The sequence below is a fragment of the Coffea arabica genome, chromosome 1e, assembly GCF_036785885.1.
Source record: "Coffea arabica cultivar ET-39 chromosome 1e, Coffea Arabica ET-39 HiFi, whole genome shotgun sequence".
NCBI classification, from domain to species: Eukaryota; Viridiplantae; Streptophyta; class Magnoliopsida; order Gentianales; family Rubiaceae; genus Coffea; species Coffea arabica.
The window spans coordinates 43,883,256-43,904,506 of record NC_092311.1 but is presented as its reverse complement, the minus strand read 5'-3'; the positions used below and the strand labels follow the sequence as shown (position 1 = coordinate 43,904,506).

Sequence of the window (21,251 nt, the reverse complement as noted above, 5' to 3'; positions counted from 1 at the left end):
CTAACCTAACTTATGGATTACACAATTTTGTTTGTGACATTTTGTATATATTCTAAAATGACGGATAATATGAGTATGAATGTTGCGATCGCGCGTATCTTAGTTCTCACTTTATATGAGTACAAAAAAAGTAGGTTATATGAGTATTCTTATGCATTATACGAGTGTACACCTATATTTTATACACGGTAAATTAGTTACATGTCGGAACTTCCATCTTGAAGGTGCAATTGAAGAACACGTGGTTTAAGGGAGTTTTTCTGGGCAAATTGTCTTTTAAGTGCTTGAAATTCTCATGCATATACATGCATTGTGCATTTCAAGTGAGTGTTGGTGATATCATGGTTATAAAAGCTCAAGTTTAGTCATTTCATATGTATTTAAGGCCAAAATATGCCCTTTTAGTGTAAAAGTGCAAAAAAGACCAAAGAACCTCACCCCTCGAATTCTAATGTAAATGTGTTTGTTGTGTTTTGAGATCTCGGATATAGTGGTTATGGTAAATTACATGTGCGTACGAGATTAGAATTGATAAAATGTTTGTCAAATGTGTGAATTGGAATTGGCCGAAAAAGGGGAAAAAGGTTTGGAAAATTGCAGTTTCTGCAATTGTTGCAGAGAAACACTGATCCGAGCTCGGATCCTAGGAAGCCCAGAAAGATCAGACCGCGGATCTATGGATCCGACCTCGGATCGATAGATAACCAGATACATCCGAGGCCTCGCCTGTGTTTCTGTTGAGACTGATCCGAGGCCTTTAGGATCCGAGGCCTTCATGAACCCATCCGTCCTCGGATCGGTTCGCGGATATAGCAGAAACGAGGCTTCGTTTCTGCACTTTTACCCCATCCGAGCTCGGATCCAGTTCAAGCGAAATACATCCGAGGGTTCGTCTGTCTTTCTGTTGAAACTGATCCGAGCCCTGTAGGATCCGAGACCTTACTGAACCGATCCGAGCGCGGATCGGTTCAGGGATATAGCAGAAACGAGGCTTCGTTTCTGCTATTTTTTAAAAAATTGTTCCCTCTTCTCACCGAAACCCTACCCCTTTCTTCCAATCTTCCATTTTAACCATCAATTATCCAATCTTCCATCATAAAAACCTCCAAAAACCTCTTCTGATCAGTAACCCCCATCTATTTTACCAACAAACAACATCAAACAAGGGTTTTCATCTTCAAAACCTAATTTCGGGCCGCAGCTGATATCCTCAAATTGGGGGGTATTTTGGCTTGTTTGTCTGTCAAATTTTACACCATTTTCATCCTCCATTATCAATCTACACATTTGAGGTAACAATTTGCTCTTACCAACAACATTTTATAATTTATTACATTGCAAATTTTATAGTTTTTGGGAATATTATGATAAATGCATGTTTGCTGGGATTTCTTGATATAATTGTGCCACATTGTGCTTAAAGAGATTGTTACAGCTATTTTCATGCTTATTTTTTTCAAAACTATGGTTTTGATGATATTTTTAAGAGTTTTTCTAAATTTTTGGGCATGAGCATTTTATTTATTTAGACTTGTGAATGTTGGTTTTAATTGAATGAATGAATTTGATGCTGAATGAATGAAGCACGACATTATATTATGTGCGAAGTAGGAATTGTGAATCAATGAATTATGATTATATTATGAAACAATTATGAATTGTGAATGAATGAATTATGATTATATTGGCATATACATTCTGCAAATGATGGTTAAGATTGAAAAGATTGATTTGTTTGATGACGCTTTTACTTGAAAATATGCAATTGAGCTTGCTAAGATTTTATTTCAGATAGGTACTTCATCTTTTCTAGCTAGAATTTTGGTCGCCTTGGCTTTGATGGCAAAATCTTGGAGCAGTTGCTCTTCAACTGTACAGTTATGATTTTGATCAAAAGACTCCACGCATGCCTTTTGGGATTAGGATTTCAGATTCTAAGTCTCATATGCCTTTCTGGGCCATTCGGCTTGTTGTCTATCTAGCATTTGTCCAGAAGTTGACCTTGGTAACAAAGATTGATTCTTGTACCAAATATTGAAGATTTCAGAAGAAGTAAAACGTGGGGAGGGAAAGGGCAGTGGAAACACTCATTTCGTTGCAATCCTGGTTTATTGACCGGTTCAAGGATCTCCTAACTCTTTGTATTCAATTCAGACATTATTCAGATAGGAGTACCATAGAATGGTAGAATGGTATTGTTATATATGCCAAATGCAGTTTCTGAATATATATCCCTTTAGAAATGTGTTATCATTCGAGAATTTTTCTGCTCTCAATTTACGCATTTAAAAACCAGGTAAAAATTTCTGCCTGCAAAATTTTATCAAGTTGAACATGAAACTATCTCAGCATATAAAAATGCATCCATTATATGGTGTAACTTAGAACTGCGAGGTATAGTATTATTATATGAGAACCCTAATTCAATTTGTTTGTGTTTTTACTTGATGTATTCTGTTAACCAAGAGCTTCAGTAGTCTATGTACGATATTTGGTTGTGTTTTTTTGGCACATGTTGGCAGGGAGTTTAGCCCTTTTACAAGGGGAAACTCTGCAGAAATTTTGTAAAATTCTTATATAACAAGTGTGAGCAAGTTTATCCGTTTTCTAATGAACGTTCAAAGCTTTTTGGTATAGGTATTATGGCTCGCACAAGGAGGGCTCGCATTCGTACTCCTACTCCTTCCTCAAGTGAGGAACACACACCCTCTATGCACGAGGAGTCACCTGAGCAAGAATCTTCCTCACCTGAGTCGCCACCTCGTTCTCGCCGGAAGACCGCATCTACTAGCCGTGACGAGCCACCGCCAGACTACGATACCACACGATTCACATCGCTCGAAAACCAAGAGTGGTATGAAGCCGGACTGGACAAGGAGATCATCATTGAGAAACACTTGGCACCGGAGGTGGACGCGCACTATCACATTTCTACAGCATTCAAGAGACTTGGATGGGAGAACATCCTTCGGTTGCCCAAGCACTACTACCCCAACCTAGTCCGGGAGTTCTATGCTAATGTAGAAAACAAGGAGAGCCACAGTGGCAACCTCATTGTGTCACGGGTTAGAGGCAAGAGAGTGGCTCTCAATCGAGATGCACTGAGACGCTTCGTCGAACTCAAAGACGAAGGCGACGACGTCAAATTGACCAAGGAGTTCAAAGCTAGAGATCCTTGGCAAGTGGGAGAGGCTGTGGGACGTCTAAAGGGGCAGTACCGTGAGCGAGGAAGTTCGAAAAAACTCACGGTATATGCCGACTCCTTCGATCATCGGTTCCACCTGATCTTCTATCTTTTTGCCTTTAATGTGGTGCCGAAAAAGAGTGGCAAACGGGAGATCCGAAATAGCGATCTCTATTTTTTGGATAAGATGATACATGGAGTGGGTAGGCAGTTGACCGGAATTCCTCTACCCAGCATTATCATCAGTTATATGCGGACCACAGCTCGCATGAGGCCCGGCGACACTTGTTTCGGATTTCCTCGACTGCTATCACTTGTTTTTGAGAAGCTCAAGATTCCTCTTGGAACCGAGAGAGCGGTTGTAACTAGGTCGGCCGAGGAGGTGAATGCTACGATACTCAAATCCTTGGGTATTTCTACGGATTTTGGAGCTGCTTTGGTCCGGGACACAGGAGAGGCATCGACTTCCACTCAGCCTCCGCCTCGTACTGAACCACAAGCGGAAACTCAAGGGACGGAGGCACAACAGACTCTTCATCCTCCGATTCCGCGACTACCTCCTCAACCGCGCTCCAAGTGGCAAGAGCTCCTAAATGCCATTTGTTGTATGGAGACGCGAGTTGTCGAGCGCATTGACCAGACGGAGCGGATGATGACCGAGCGACTCGACCGACATGATCGCCGTCTTCGTGCGATCGAGGATCATTTCCATATCCGCCGGTCCCCTACTCCTACACCTCATCAAGAGGAGGGCCATATTGGTACCTCACAGAGTCCTCATGGAGCCGAGCAGGCAGTAGACCCTCGTTCCCAGCAGGCATGATGCTCTTTAGCGGATTGGATCTTTTATTTCTTTATTTTTCTTTTCTTTTGTTAAGACAAACTTTGTAGATTTTATTTTTCTTTTACTTCAATCATCTTGTGCTACTTATGGTGTTTGGTTAAAGTTTAATTCTTATTTGGCTTGGAATGAATTATTATGCTATTAGGATTTTTACATTTTAGAAAGTATATTTGGTTAAATAAGAAAAATTATGCTTACAATTTTGCAAGATTAATGATATTTATCTAGTTTTACATGAGATTTTCCTATAAGTGACTGATATAGTCAAAGACAAGGCCAAATCCTTCCTTTAATTATACTTAGAATTCCCAAGCATACGTAAAATGTTGCATTTTCAGTATATTCACGTGACTTTTATTAATAACATGTTTATACATACTCATGGACTCATTTGCTGTGCATGTAATGGTCAAAAGTGCCATTTTTGTGTAAAAATGCAAAAATGATCAAAGAATCTCACCCTTCGATTTACAATGTAGATGTGTTTGATGTGTTTTAAGAGATTGGATATTGTACTTTTGGTATATTACATGTGCGTGGGAGGTTAAATTTCATAAAACGTTTTTCCAACGCATGTTTTGGAATTGGCCGGAAAAGAGAGAAAAAGTTTGAAAAATTGCAGTTTCTGCAATTAGTGCAGAGAACTACAGATCCGAGCTCGGATCCTAATTGCCCAGACGGATCCGACGGCGTATCCTTTGATCCGAGCTCGGATCCAAAAAATCTTCATAAATATTCGACGGCTCGTCTGTGCTTCCGGTGCTGCGGATCCGAACCATGCCGGATCCGCACCCTTTCAGTTTCGAACCGAGCTCGGATCGTTTCACGGATATAGGAGAACCGAAGCCTCGTTTCTGCACTTTTCACAATTTTCTTCCCTCTTTTCACCGAATCCTAACCCTCTCTCTATAATCTTCCTTTCCATCCGTTCACTCCCTAATCTTTCTAAAATTACAATTGAAATTGTAACAGATATTAATGACTATTAACTATTAGATTCTTATAACTAATATTCACTGGTGTCAACAAATAAATACGATTCATTAATAACAAAGGAAAATTAGAATTTGATTAAAAAAATTTATTTGATAGAAAAGGGAAAAAAGTTAGTATTTTATTCATAAATTACAGTCAACACCTTACATGTTAACAATTTCATTCTATTTTTACATTGTTATATGAAATACAGAGAACTATGCATGTGTACTTTTTCTGCCATTTAAATGTATTATAATAAAATAATGTATTTCCAACCGTAAAAAATGCTCCAACTTTTTTTAAATGAAAATGGTCAAGGCATCATTTTAATTAGAGCAAATAATCACAGGAAATGAAAATAAATATGAAATTCAATCAATCAAGGCATTTAAATGAAAGTAAACAACCCATGTTTAACAAATTAAAAGAAATTGGGACCCAATGGAAAGAATTAAAGAAGTTTGAGGGGTTAAATCATTATTATTACAAAAATTAAAGGTTTAAACAAAATTAAGGGCTTAAGATGAAACCCACCAAAACTAAATGAAAAAATTCACAAAAAATGAATGAAAACCCATTTTCTACAATTAAACGACAAAAATTTCCATTTTTCCACTGAAGTTCATAGATCAAAATTATAAGTCTAGAAAAAGTTATTAAACCTTCAAATTCATCCTAAAACTCATTCAAAATCTATCCAAAAATACATTAAGATATATTGAAGAAAAATGGCTTGTTAAGGAGACAAAATTGATTAAGTTATACAATTAGTTGAGCCATAGTAACATTAGTAAAAAAAATAGGGGTTAAAGTGCAAATTTGGAAAAAATCCCATGCATGAGCTTCGGAGAAGCATTTCTCTCATTTTTGGTGTCCTTTCCTCTACAACATGCTGCGTTCCATTACCAACCGAATACATGAGGAATAAAGATGTACTTTTGGGAGAGCTCGCATTCTGACCTCCGAAAAAAAAAATAAAAAAATTCTTCTGACCTCGCATTTCAGGAATGCGAGCTTATCAGAGCTCGCATTCCTGAAATGCGAAGACCCCCCTACGGAATACATAACCCAAATCGCCCCTTTTGTAGAATTTTTTTAAATTTCATCACAAGCTTAGAAATTTCTCATCTCCCTTGCTGATTCTAGTATTGTCCAAATGAAACCTGGTTTTATGGTCAGGTTCTTTAAAAGAAATTAATTAATTTGTAATATATATATATATTTATATATATAAATGTGTGTGTGTGTGTGTGTGTAATGTATAATAAGCTCATCACGTTGGATGAATTACGTAATATGTTTCCTTGCTAATAAAACTGCTTTGTGAAATATCAACTACATCATTAGTTAGCACAAAAAGGATCTTGGATTCTGCCAAACATGCTCAAATGTCTTTCTATATACTGCTTGAGCTCCTGTAAAAAGTTCATTGCACTTCATTTTGTCCTATTTTATATGCCCTATTTCGGAGATTTTGCAAACTTGAATTTGATATGTAAAAAGAGAAAAGAAAACCAATTTTCTCTTCAAGCTAAAGTAAAAACCATTTATTTCTAGAAATTCTTATCTAGTTCTTCCACTTTCAATTTCACTCAACAAACGTCCACCTCTTTAATTGACGTGAAAAAGGTAAAATTTTTTTATTTCTTCTAACTTCTGTGGAATCCAAAAACACAAATATCCTGTGTAAACTGGAAAAGCATTGTGCTCGACAACTCAAGTGAATTTATACTTTCCTTTCCTCTAACTATAATGATTTTTATGCCATTGATCTTAAATTAAATTTCCAATTTGACCCTCCAATACAAGGACAAATTTGGACAAGGATTTAAGCAAAGCGAATCTTTCATTTGTTATTTCCTATTCCCACTAAAAGCCAAAAGAGGAAAAGGAGAGATCAAACAGAAGTGCACAATCAATGATTCCTGTCCTTTGTTCCGCAAGGCTGTAAGGTAGCCATGAACTTGCAAGATCAAAGCAGAATATTCTTGTTAACAATTACGATTAACCAGAACTCTATGAAATCCTCTAAATAATCCGCACCATTTGTTTTTGTATATGTTTCCAGTTTGGACTTTTAGTTTTTGTGAAAAGAATTTTGAAATATTCCCTTGACATATTTTCTAATTATCTTCTATCTCACATACATCACATTGTTACAGTAATTTTCTATGAAAACTCTAAAAAATAAAAATCCAAACGAGCATATCTTTAGGGTCAATCTATGTCATTTCTGTCTTTTTATACAATCATTGATTTATCAACATATATTTGAAAGGGAATTGATTTTGTGGTTGCATATGATGGGCTTGTCCTTGTTTGCTTAAGATTATAGAAAAGCTGATTAAAATTGTAGAAAATATTCAGCATTAACAAAAGCTAGTCTTTGGTAATCAAGTGATATAATATGTATATGCAAATATTAGCATAACAATAGTTTCAAAAGTATGTATTATTTTTTCAGGTAATACATTATCGGAAATGGTAATAACCATAATGTGATTTTCCGATATTGTAGAAGCCTATTCTCAAACAACGGATGCTGATGTAAGTGAAAAGGGCTCATTTTTGTTAACTATGAGGTCTCGGATTTGAAATCCATGAGAATGGAATGAACAACATTGGGAGAGCTGCTCCTACAAGAGGTCTGATCTGACTCGAATAGAATTAGTCGTAAATCGTAAAATTGATGCGAATTCCTTTGATATATATATATATATATATATATATATAAAAGTAACCTATTTTCCATCCTTATTCTTAACAACAAAAATAATCAAATTCTCCCATATTTATTAGAATATTATCCTATGGCTTCTCTAAGACCATAGGATCCTTCAACTCGAAGCAAGTTCATGAACACATTCTGCAATTTTAATAGTGCTAGAGACAACTTTAAGGAGTAATGAAGCCACTGCGAGCAATGAATTATTTCTAGAAGATCTGTTTGTTACCAAGAATCAGTTCAGTAATAATTTTGAGGTTTTCTGCTGCTGTTTTTGCAATTACAGTATGTGAAGCTGTAACTTATGATTCATGAACTAGTCATTCTCCTTATTGCATGTGCCATATTTTTTTTATGGTAATTTGGTAAATGGCAGTAAGACCCGGTCCCAAAGCCACTTTACTTAATCTTGAACGGTAAAAAACTAGAGACGCTTCCCTTGAAGCCGAGAGACTAGACCGGCAGCTGTTGCAGAATATCAATGGTAATCTCATAGGTTATGTATGCTATGGCTATTTATATTTCAATTTTCAAGAAAAGGACATTCAAATTTCAAGAAGGAGAATTCTAACTGGTATGCTCTTATTCTATCCCATGAGATTTAAGGACAAATTTTAGCATCTTCCATTAAAAATGGCCCAAAAACAAATAATGGATGTCCAGGGGTGGGCTACATTCTTCCCTAATCCAAGTTCTTGAATAGACAAGAATGATCTTAGTATCATTATTACTGTTCAAGCCTTGAGTAATGGGCTTGCTAAGCCTATTCTCTCTGCTAAGTGCATTTAACGATTTTGAGTCTTGGCTCGGACTTTGTATGCGTTTTTTTTATGATTAATTCAATTTATGGTTGTGACGAAAAAAAATCCTTAAACCCCTCCCATTTCCTTCAAGTAGTAGTTTAAATTTTCTTTTATCTTGATTAGAAGTAACAAGTGCGTCGTTTAATAAGGAAGTGTATTTTTTTCTTCTTTATTCTTAGAAGTTTTGAAAAAATGGAACTTTTTATATGTGGCATCCATTACTACTTCATGTCAATTGGTTGGTTAGAAATAGAAAGTGCATCGTTTAATTTATTATTTTTTTGGAGAGAAGTGAAAATTTCTATATGTAGCATCAGTTACTAATTTCTATGACTGTGGCTTTTTTTCCCTTTTATTTGGATGTTCAATTGGCACTTGTTGAGGAGAATTTTACGTGTTAGACTTTTAAAATAATAAATTTAAGTTGGGAAAAATTTTATATGAAAAGGACACTAAATGTAAGTATGTCAATGTATGTGTGCTATTTTACAATAAGGTACAAAATAAAAGGATAATTTTTTTTTATATACTGTCAGTCAGTGTACAATTAGATTCAAAAATAAAAAAAAAATGCAGAAAGTCCCTGAACGGTCATTGGGCAGTTAAAAATGACAAGTTTTAACTTCTTTGCTAGAAGCTGGACGGTCCCTGAACTCAATTTTGGCAATTAAATCCTCCAACTAAAAATATGTATTCAATTTAATCTCTAAATGCCTGCGCCACCCAAAACTTTGAAGCTTCCTCTAATTTAACTGGGCTAAAATGGAAAGTAGCCATTCCTGATCCTATTATAGATGTGATTCACAACAGTTTCTGTATATACATGTATGCTGTCATCTCCAAGTATGAACTTGTTCTATGACATCACCTTGTCAGGCTTCCAAAGTGCCCACATGCTCAAATGATTTCTAATTGTTTAGCCGATGCAATTGACTCTAGTCAGGCAAATTCAAGAACCCAACTTCTGGAATCAGAGTTCTATATTAAGAACAATCCAACATCAAAATAAAAAAAAAATGCAGAAAGTCCTCCAACAAGGTGATGCATGCAAATACTAATAAACAAGTAGGCTTCATCTAATTGTGCAGTTTGAAAGGCGAAGTCCTTGGGAAGAAAACAATAAACAAAGTAGTTGGTAGCTTTATTAGAACATTAAATTCCCTCGTACAAATTAGTAATTCTCATATAAATTAATAAGTCGACAATGCATATTGCACATGTTTTATTTGTCGGAGCATCCTGTCTTTCAAATCTTCAGGCACTTAGCTGCAGTTCATTGAATATACATATTTCAGTTATTCAGTACAACTGTGAGACTTCTGCCTTCAGTCCATAATGGAGAGGAATGGCTACTAATGTTTAAGAAAACTTCTAGTCGTCGACTGTTTCAACTTTGAACAGCTCCGGCCTCATTTGACTTCCAATGCTTGGCTATGTTGCTTTCAGAAATTAGTTCATATGGGTTTGAAGCACTTTCCAGCACTCAAAAGTGCTTGCATTCTAAGAAGAGAAACAACTAAAAATAAAGAATGGCTATTATCCCATTTTACCTCCGGTCAGTCCCGACAAATAATAGAACACTTGAAGTTTAGTGTTGAAATTGGATACGCTGGGGAAAAGAGGCTGAGATGATTGTCTGGGACACCATTCCAAACGATTTACGATCACCATTTGACTAATAGTGTAAAATATAAAAAATGTACAAACTAAATCTTGCCATGTAATTTAAACGTAACTGACATGTATGGACTCACATGAACCTTCACTTCGTGCTAGAACTCTGCAACCAAATTATATAATTACTTTGTAATGGATTATAATCTAATCAAGAGGTGTTACTCCCCCCCCCCCTCCTCAGGATTTAATTAGCTAAAATTTTAGTTTTTAGCTTGTGTATCAGGGACTAATAGGTATGCATATATTACTAGATCAAGGGGGTGCTATAGCACCTCTCTTGAATTTTTTTTGTTACAGGTGAGGTTACAGGTGAGGTTTGAGCTCTTCACCTACAACCCAAGGAGGGATTTAAATCCCTCTCTGATGGCCACTGAACTTAGCTCTGTGGTTAGCTAAAATTTTAGTTGAAGGGTAGAAAAGTTGGATGACTACTTTGTTCATTTACCCTTCTGTCTTTCACTGTGAGTAAAGCTAAGTGGCAAAGAAAGAGAAGAAAAACATTGGTAATTGCACACTTCGCTTTCAAGAATCATCAAAGAAGAGAAGGAAAACTTTGGTGAACTCAACCCACTCCTGAACTTATAAAATTGATAAGTTGTCCAGCTGCTTTTTCCTTCTTCGGTTGATTCTTCTTGATAAGCAGATAAAACTTTCGATAAAGTGTGTACGGTAGAAAAGTAACCTGCATAGGCTACCCACTAATCTACCTAATCAAGAAATCATGTTTTTGGGTAGGTATCAAGAAATCATGTTGGTGATGCTTTAGGTCTCGACATCAAAGTAGACTGTGTATAGCTCCTTTTGCTAATTAGATTTTAGTGGAAAACAACTCAATCTCCACCATGTTTCTTTTTTTCGGCAGATTCTGATATCATTTGTGCATGGTTTGTGGTGGCTGTTAAACTACTTATAGCTTAGTGGCAACAAGATTAGTGTTTCAGCAGATAAGTTGACTCTCTCCATTGATTATTTTATTAGGATCTGGTTCTTAATTTCAACCTTGTCATGCTGCCATTCATTTCTTAATTTGTAAACTTTCTGTTTTAGCAATGATACGAACCATCACATGCATGGGGTGAATCATTGCTTATAGGCAGACAACACTAAGTGATGGATCCACTTGTATGGTTATTGTTTATTTTCTACATAGGTGACTAATGTAAAATTTTGCTTGTATGAAAAATTGACTTAAGATCTTCTTTATTGATGGTCCTAAATATGTCATTGTGCAACTCAAATTAAAGTCACCTTTGATTATATGTCATTTGTCTTTAGCATGTGCAGAATCTATATACATATATATGAAAGTGTCTATTTTAATCAGAATTTTTCTCATTTCTATATGACATGTCTAATTGAAGAGAATTAACAAATTATAGGTCACTTGGATTTTACCCATATTAAATCCTATTTGGATTATATTATATGTTTAAAAATTATCTCTAATTTTAAAATAACTTTAAAAAATAACTAATCTTATCTTAATGATATTGCTTTAAAAAATAATTAATCTTATTTTAATGATTTTGCTTTCTATCAAATTATTACATATAGTAGAACTTTTTTCAAATCACAATTATTAAAATCTTACATATCCCAAATTACTTCCTTAATTATTGAAATCTTACATATCCCAAATTACTTCCTTTCACCACCATACCGTTGATTAGTATTCAAATTATTCATCATTTCTTCCCAAAATTTTGAATTAAATTAGTGTGTAAAAAAAGAATTAACTATTACACCAACAGATTTACCAATATTATTGGAAACTGAATATTTATCGATGAAAAAAAATGAATTGCTAGATTTTTTTCTACTTAATTAAATATGAATATATAGTTCTAGATTTATGGTCAATATAAAAATTTAAATTATCTACAAGAATATCTGCCAAATTTTTGATATGGAGTACATGATTTGATGTATACTATCATATTATAATGAAAGTATGTAAACAAATTTTTAAAAATTAGTAAATAATTGAACATTTAAAATACATTAATTTTTTAAAGTTAATATAGATGAATATGTAGGATTGTTGTTACTTTTTGTATTTAAATTATTTATATTTGTATAAATTCATAATAAATTAAAAAAAAAACCGTGCTAAGGCACGGACAAAATTCTAATTTTATAGTTAAAGTTCTTTTGGGAGGAATGTAGTTAGGAAACGAACCCTTATTAACCATTTTGCAAAGTGAGTCTTCGTATGTAGCACCATTGTAAACAGTACAGAAGCTCTTCAAATCTGTCACGGTAAATAGGTTCAGAAACAGGAGATCTCTAGGTGATTTAGCAATTTCTGGCAACATAGGCTAAAAAATAAACCGGCTGCTTTTCTTGCGTTAATGTACACTTAAAAGACTAGTAATAAGCCACGTACTTTGCACGTAAATATATTTTCTTAAGGTATACTATTTTTGATGTACTATAATTCTTGCAAAATTTTGATTTGTAACATAATATTTGTATAAAATGTAGTAATTGCCAACAAAACATTTATTGTATATTAAAAAAATAAACATTTATACTACATTCTAACATATAAAAACTCTAAAGATGGAAGGTTAACTAAATTACTGTATATTTTACCATTTTACAGGAGTTGTCATAGTAATAAGAGAAAATTTTGTATGATTTACCAGACCAATATACGAAATCAAACTTAACAAAATATTTGTTAAAGCATGCTCTTTTGTAACCATTGTATAAGAGATCCTAAGCTAACTCCTTCTTCTAGCTCCAAATCGAATCAATTGGAAATCATGGCATCTAAAATCAATGCAAGAGTTTAAGAATCTCTTAAATCTATACTCTATATATTGTTATAAAAAACTTAGGCAGAGTTAAGAAAATACCTTAAAAGTCTCTAGGAGTACTTTCAAGTACGTGTAAGTTGAAATTCTGAATCTAAACCTTCCTTTGCTTTACTATCATAACCAATTTCCAATGCCAATCCGTCAATATTTTCCCTCTTCATAATTGAGTCTTCTTTCTCATGCAACTTGAAAAAGTTTTTTCGTAACTTCACACTTTATCGAGTCTTGATTTAAGCCATTGTACAGGGCATAAATGGTTCAATCAATGATTAACACCACCATTTTATTGACCCATATTCACATTAAGAAGTTGTAGGAATTATAGAAATCAATTGATGGTGTTAGATGAGAGTATTAAATTAAATTGATTATCACCATAACTCTAAGTTTGGGGTTTTTTTTGGTTTTTATAAATAGATGACCTTTGCCCTTCCTAAGTTTTGTGCATAGATAAGCAAAGCTTTCAAGCCTCGTAGCAATAAGGTTTCATTAATAAAAATTAAGCAATGATCCCTTCTTTCCACCAACACATTCCTTAAAAGACTAATTTCTAATTCAAACTTTTAGAGCATTTTGAGAAGAACTTTTCTAAGCAACATTTTGGTGACATTTTATAGTCTAAGACATTAACAAGTGAGGACAATAGGAGAAAATATGCATTAGTATAAGTACAATTTTAAAAGGTTAATTATAGTTCAAAAATCCTTTTGTTTTAGTATTTTTGAATTATTTTTGCCATTTTGCTTTTTTCATTTTCTTAATTGATATGTTATAATAAAGTGAATTTAATCGTCAATTTAATATTTTGATGACCTTTGTGTTCTCATTCAAAATTGTAAACCAACATGTATATATAGTATTTAATCATGATTAAATAAATAATAAGGGCACAATATGATATTTCAATCATCAATTAATAATTGCATGACCGGAATAAGGAAGGCTAAGATCACAACAATGCTTATAGTTAAAATACCAAAACTCATGGTGCTTTGCATAATAGTAATAGATGGATAGATATGCTTACAGGGTTAACCCCCTATTTGGATAAAAAAGGTTGCATTCGATGGATACAAGTTCATTAGCAGGATTTGTCTGCTCTGGTATTAGTAACAAAATAAGTTATACGTGGATTCTGCATACATAAGAATAAAATGCTAGAATATATATACTTCGATATGACCCCAAACTTTAATACTTGTTTGTGGTTTTGTATCATATTTACACTTGGACATTTTGCTTGGCTTCTTGATTCGAATCTTGAAACTGGGATTGGTGGACTTCATGAGTGGCTGGAGTTAGATTAATGGAAATAATGACACGAGGACAATCTTGGACTTGAAGCTGTTTAGTACTGATGCCTGCATTTGATGGTATTTTGCTTTCTGGGACATTCAGTTCTGGACTCTGGAATTTTGCAAGTGTTGCAAGCTCAGTAACAGACTCAGCAATATCCTCCACAGAGATGACTATATCAATTAACAGAGATGCAACTGCTGCTACTGATATTAGCTGTCGAAGGTTAATGCCTTCCCATGAGCCTGACTTGAGTAAGGATTCGAGGTTCTGGGCTGCTGTTGTCGAGTTTACAATGTGACGATTAGGAGAGGATGGCTTTGTCATTGTTCTGATTGCCAATGACAATTCTTTGAGTGCTTGACCTGATTCTTTGCTCATTATTGTACATATCTCCTGGACTTTCTGAAAGACCTCTTCTGGTGCCTAAAACAGTAGCGTAATTTGCATCAGTTTTATGAGAAAAGCAGCAGAAAATCATTTAATCCTAAAATAGTAGTTTGGTGAAAATTTTCGTTACAGAAAATGAATAAGCCCTATCTTTGCTAGTTGCCAAGAGAAAAAAAACATTGTTTCTGTTAAAGCTAATTGAAGTCGATACAAACATCCTGATTGATGTGGCTGCACCAGTCGGGAAGTGTTCGAGTGTTGCTAACTAATAAAACTGGTTTTCAACTAATTGAACACGTGATAGGTTCACTAAGAAGCAGTAATGTGGTTGTTCATTGCCTTTTGCCTAAAATTCATTGAAAAATTCAAGTTTTTATTAATTCCTGAAGAGATGTTAAATTTCTTTCTAGTTTGGTAATGCTTCATGCCATTATCTTTCTATGAAGTTGTTATAATTTGCTTCAGATTCCATATCATTCGTGGACCTTATTTAGTGATGTAACTCTAAATTAGTTATAATTACGAAGTATGGAATGAATATAAGTGTGTTAGAGATTGTTGATGGTATAATACTTTGATCTCAGAATTCAGGTAGCTGTTAAGAGCTTCAATTCTGCAGGCACATTTTCGAGTCAGAGCTCCAATTTTCAGGTACTGCTCCCAGGGATGGAGATACATGAACTTTCCATGACCGGGTTCCCATCTTGCCAAATTAGCCTGCAAAGGAAGCATGCAGAGATCAGTGCATGTACGTTAAGTACAACAGATTTTAATAGCATCAGAAAGCTTCTGCTCACTTGGTTTTCTTCAGTGGTTTTGGAATTAAGAACACTTTTATAGCCAACCAGAAAAGACTTGTTATCCTTAAACTCTGCCTCCACTGATCCTGCAAAGTATTCTTCTCCAAAGCCTAAAATCAAAGATCAACTCTTGAGTTTTCGAGCTCATAATATAACAAGAAAATTCAACTGGCTAGTGGTTTAACCTGGTTTATAAATTATAATGGCATACTGCAATAACTCTAGGATCAAAACTGTACCTTCTAAGAAATTTCCAAGTTTCTCAAGATGATCAGCTACGAGATTGTGAAGATCTTCACCGGCCCATACAGGACAAACGAAAATCGAAACAATCACACAGGTGGACGCACCAACAAATATGGTAGATAATCTTTTATGCGCCAAATCAAGTATTTCATCAGTTCGAAAGCCGGATATGGACACAAGACTGAATGTCAAGATGAAAATCACCAATCCGTAGTCATATCTGGCCTTCACTTTGGGAAAGAATCGAATAAATGTAGTTACAGCAGCTGCAAATCACCAAGATATCATGAACATATTATTAGGATGTTTTCTCTCTTATCCCAAGATGTTAAATAAGATTAAGAGATAAAGCAATGGTGCAATATATATATATTGCACTAGAAACAACATACCTTGGAGGAACACAAATAGCCCAATGAATATCGGCTCGCCTACTTTCCCTGTCATGCTGGCCAAGTAATGTGCTCCAACACCTAAAGCACCAGCTATAAACGTTGCTAGTCCTCTATTTAATCCTTTGCCGATTGTTGCACCTGAAAACATTAGAAAAAGTATCCCAATTCAGTATTTCTTTGGAGTTTACATAGATTTGGAATGACAAGTAGACTTCCCAAATAAAATGGATTTCGTAGTTGGCAACTCACCTACAGAGAATTCAAAAACAACCACTACAGTCATCACAGCCCACATTGCGGAGACACCAAAATTTTTGTAAAGTGGCTGAAAGTAGTAGAACAATGAAACTAATGTGAGTGCTAGTCCTAGTTTAAGGGAATGGATCACTCTTCTAGGGTCATCTTGGCCAATCTTCTTTGTTTGTCTAGCAATTTCTACACCTTTTGCAAATGAATTCTTAGGTAAATCCTTCACCCACCGCCATCCCCTCGTCAAAATGCCGGCTTTCTCGTTGTTTCCAGACCCCATTTCCATGACTAAATGAGCTAACAGGTACTATAGGTTGCATGAAATATATGGACAAATCACTCTTGTGGGCTATGGTCTGAGGAGTGAAGGTGATGATCAATTTATAAGAAAAGAGAGAATGTGGACGCAGACATTAAAATATATCTATGTCTTGGACAAGTCATAAAGGTTCTTTTTTCGTACGATGCAGGTACAAAGAAAGTTCTTACAATGACTAAGTTGGGGTGGTTTATGACAGTAGCATACATTATCTGTTACCCACATACAGCAGTCCATATGACCTCAAGTAAAGCTAAGATTGATTTTTTGAGGCTTTCTTCTAATAACAGGTACATAAATATTTGAGGTACCCTTGTTCTTGTTGGATTTCTACCAGAAGAAGATATAATTGGTCCACCTGGTAGCTATCTGTGATTATTTTGTAAAGGCAAGTAGAATTCCATAGTGGTACAATGAACTGTTTTGCATTGGTACAAACTTTGAGATCAAGCTGTTATGCAGTTTCTTTAGCATCTCTTGGAAAATTGTGGATGATATGTATAGTTTTCACTTTTTAGTTGTAAGTTGATTTGGAGGTTCTAACTATTGACGGCTTAAAGTGCCACTTGAACGTGGATAAGAGATTGAAACATTGTGAGTGTTATAATCAAATTTTAATTGGTATGTTTTATTGTTGTAAATCATATAACATCTTGTCCAACATACAAATTTTATGACACCGATTTGAAGCACTCACAAACAACATTAAAAGTTATGTATGACATGTTAAATATGTTAACCATCTTCTTTGAACCTTAAAATTTTGGTCAATCTTAGCCATTCCCATATGGAAAATGGAGCCTCCCCTCTTTCCTTGAACCAAGGCAAATCCGAAAACAAAATCAACACGTTGAGAGGCAACATTTAAAATCTTATAATGGGAGAGGATGGTCAAATCATTTCAAACTTTGTGAGGGCAATCAATGTTTCAAAGGGCATTAGGAGATTGAAGGGTAAACACTTAATCATGAGGATCTTTTGGGAGTGGCCTATAGTTGCACAACAAATGTTTGGTGTCTTTGTTACAGCATATGGGTTAGAATTGTAGAATTTAGTCACATTTGCTAGACAATGGTTTTACCACAATGTCGACATGTGTTATCTGTCTACAAGTAATATTCTTTATCCCTTTCGTTGAGATTATGGAATGCAATCCCTTACCCTTAGAAACGACTAGATTTAACCTGCCTCCAAAGATGTTAAAAGTCTTTTCCAAAATATTCCGACTTCAGACAAGGTTGCGGTTCATAATCACTTAACCACAGGTCCCTGGTACCAAAAACAGGAAAACCACACAGACAAGAGGTTCTATACTATTCCATTTTTGAGTGTTATCCACTTGTAAATGGTGTCAGAACTTGTAGGTGCATTGTGTGGAAAACTTTTAAGTTCATGCGTGGGATTACTAATGGATTATTCAACTAAGAAACTGATTCGGCAAGCTTAGGTTAAACACATTTTTCAACTATTTTTTTTATTTAACGTATACGTTTAACCAAAAATTTATGCAGTGATATGTTTGAGAACTACCTTAAAAAATAACCATAAGTGAAGCGAAGTGCATTTTTAAGAGATATATTTTTCATCTGTCATATTTTCCTAAGAAAATAATGTTGTAACTCTCATATAATGAACTCACTGACACAACATAAAAGTCCATCACAGAAATTGAAAAGAAAAAGGAGTCAAATTAGTGCTGAGAGAAACTAAAAACATAGAGAAATAGAAATAGTCAAATTAGTAGCACCTAAGGAGATGTTTTCCTGGTTAATTGTGAGTTTGTTGTCTTTGAGTTCAATGAATCCAAACATTCCTTGGATAAGTTTATATTTACCTTTTCCCTTACCTAAACTAAATTCTGGTGTCTGCCATTAATTGTTGTTAGGCAATTTTACAATTTCTCAATTTTACAACTAACAATTTTATAATTGTTAGTCTTTAAGGGAGAGTGCAAAATAAAGTTTGCTACTTGTGGAATTTTATGAAGGCAAAAATTGACTATAAAAGATGTCTGTTTTATCAAAAGAAATCAGCCATTCAAATTTAGGTTACTGTCTTTTCATTCCAAAAGACAGATTAATTAGCTGCCGCTTTTTTATACAAAATATGCAACTACTTTAACTACCAATGGAGGAATATTTTAATTGTTTGAGAAAATACCACATGTCTGGCTCTCCACAAATCGTAATGGGAAGAATAATCAGTCTCAATTTTCTTGCAAAGTTTTACAAAGGGTTTTGTCATATGATCTCTTTTATCTTATGAATTGAGAAAATCATCTCATGCCTCAGAATTCAAACTTGTAACACCTACTATCTTATTTTTATAACCTTTTTTTAATTATTTTTTCTTTTTCTTTTCTTGTGGAAATCACTTTGGCACGCACCAATATAGGGCAAGACAGAAAAGCAAACTTAGATGTTAAAGAATCAAACCTATTGGAATAATTCTGGATTTTGTTCTTGATTCCTGCTGATGCAACTAGTAGCACGAGAACGCCATCCATTTTATTATAATTTTGTCTTGTAAAAGTCATGTTCATGGGTTTGAATATATTCTGTCGTAGAAGAAGAATCCAAACTTGGTTTCTTCTTTTGATAATTGCTTTGTTAAGAGTTCAAACTTTACCCCCTATTAATTGTCACTTGTTACTATATGTGGCTTGCCACTTTAAGTGATTTAAATCTATACGGGTGCGTAATGTATCCGTCTGATCCGATGATAGTTTAGTTTCCGTTGGTACCCCGGTAGGTCCAATTGGACCCTCCCCTAGAATAAACTAGAGTAGGAGTAGGGTGCCGTTTTGACAAAAAAAGAAAAAAAAAATTACTTTGTAAGATCAAGGGTTTGGAATATAAATCATCAACAAATCTAACACAAATGCCCATATATTTGTCAGGGCTGAATTTTGAACAGCATTATGTTTTTTTTAGTGGCAACCCGAAACTTGAAACATCTGCAAATATTTGCAGTTTCAATGGAGTTCATAGGGAATCAAACAGTCACCTTGAATGGCCTGGTGACTCCAGCAGTTTTTAAATTTTTTATACTCTGCCAGTTCATTTATTTGTACCATGTTATTGGTGCATTAAATATTCGTCTGGAGTACAATTTCTTGTTTCTCCTTTTTCATGCCTAAAAATCCCATGTGTGTATATGATTTAATAACTCTGACGAATATTCTTTTGTGCTGTTTGGTTATTAAAAAGAGTATTCCATCAAAATTAATATGCCGAACCAAATAGTGAAACAATAAGAATGGAAAAGTTGGTTTGGAATATTCTCCATTTTCAAAGCTGGTTTGCTTCTCCTTTTCAATAAAATATGGACTTACAAAGAAAAAAAGATAGAAAAGTAGAATTATCCAACATTTAATTTGATTATTTCTTGCATATTTCAATAGCCATTTTCTACTGTTGAAATCAAGAGATTTTACTTGTGTTTCTTGATGGAAAAGCTACAAGTGAGAAATGATAAATACTGATCCAATTGCTTCACACCATTAAATTAGATTAGCACCAAATTAATTTGGTTAAATGAGGTAAAATGTAGGGGTATAAATGAATCTAATCAAACCGAACATCCTAATATTCAAACTTATTTGATTATTTTAGACTGGTTTGAAATTTCGTTCAAAGTTGACTTGTTTATTTGACGAATCAAGAATGAACGAGTTTTTTTTTTATTATTGAGTATGAAAATTAACAAATATAAAATGCTGTTCAAGTTTGACTTGATTAATTGTCGAACCAAATTTGAAAGCAAACTACGATGAATTTAACTGTATTAATTGCTATTGCATGCAAATATTTCTTTGGTTTGGGTGGGTTTTGACATCTGATTATCTCTGCTGTAAGTAAAGCTTTTAGTGTCCTCATTCCTCATTGGAGTAGGTAAAGAAACTACTCAATGTTAATGATGTCTGATGCATGAGGTGGACATCCACTCACTAATATCTGTATCTGGTCTTCATTACAAGATTTCTACAATTTCATCCAAAGCCGCAAAACACAACAGAAACAAGAGCCTATGTTACTTTCGGAGGTGGGAAATCTCCACTCAGATTTTCAATTTGTCCACCCAATCCATGGACTGAGAGCCACACAATCCCATTAGGAATGTTTTAGCACATCTAATTTGCTTTGTCTGTTTGGGAAAGTCGGCTGAGCATGTAGGGAGATCTAGTGTAGTCATCAACATTGAGAATTTCAACTTTTTTTTCCAAGGTTGACAAAGGAAAAATTGTTGTATTTGCAGTAGTTTCCCTTGTAAAATTCAGGGTAACCTGAACTTAAAAAAAAAAATTTAATATAATTTGACTTTTAAAGAAGGAAAAAAGTGCAGTACAATTCGTATTGTAATTAGTTGAATTGTTGAGTTGAGCTTTATCAATGCAAATTTCAGCCAAAATTCTGTGTTTGGCATCAAAGCACTCTACTGCCACAAAATGTTCATAAGATTTTGAGAAGTTGAATTGAAAATGATGAAGGTTGAAAATAATTTTACTGGAATAACACACAATC

At 34.4% G+C, this 21,251-nt stretch overlaps 1 protein-coding gene across 1 annotated transcript; it reads right to left on the bottom strand.

The window, feature by feature from the left end:
* Positions 1-14,033: 14,033 nt before the first annotated feature.
* Positions 14,034-16,743, bottom strand: LOC113689416 (aluminum-activated malate transporter 2). Its single transcript, XM_027207191.2, has 6 exons — positions 16,410-16,743; positions 16,158-16,298; positions 15,759-16,031; positions 15,517-15,629; positions 15,293-15,436; positions 14,034-14,755 (listed from the first exon to the last, which is right to left on the bottom strand). The coding sequence occupies exons 1-6, from the start codon at positions 16,693-16,695 to the stop codon at positions 14,255-14,257; spliced, it is 1,458 nt and encodes a 485-aa protein (XP_027062992.1). The 5' UTR covers positions 16,696-16,743; the 3' UTR covers positions 14,034-14,254.
* Between the last annotated feature and the right edge of the window lie 4,508 nt (positions 16,744-21,251).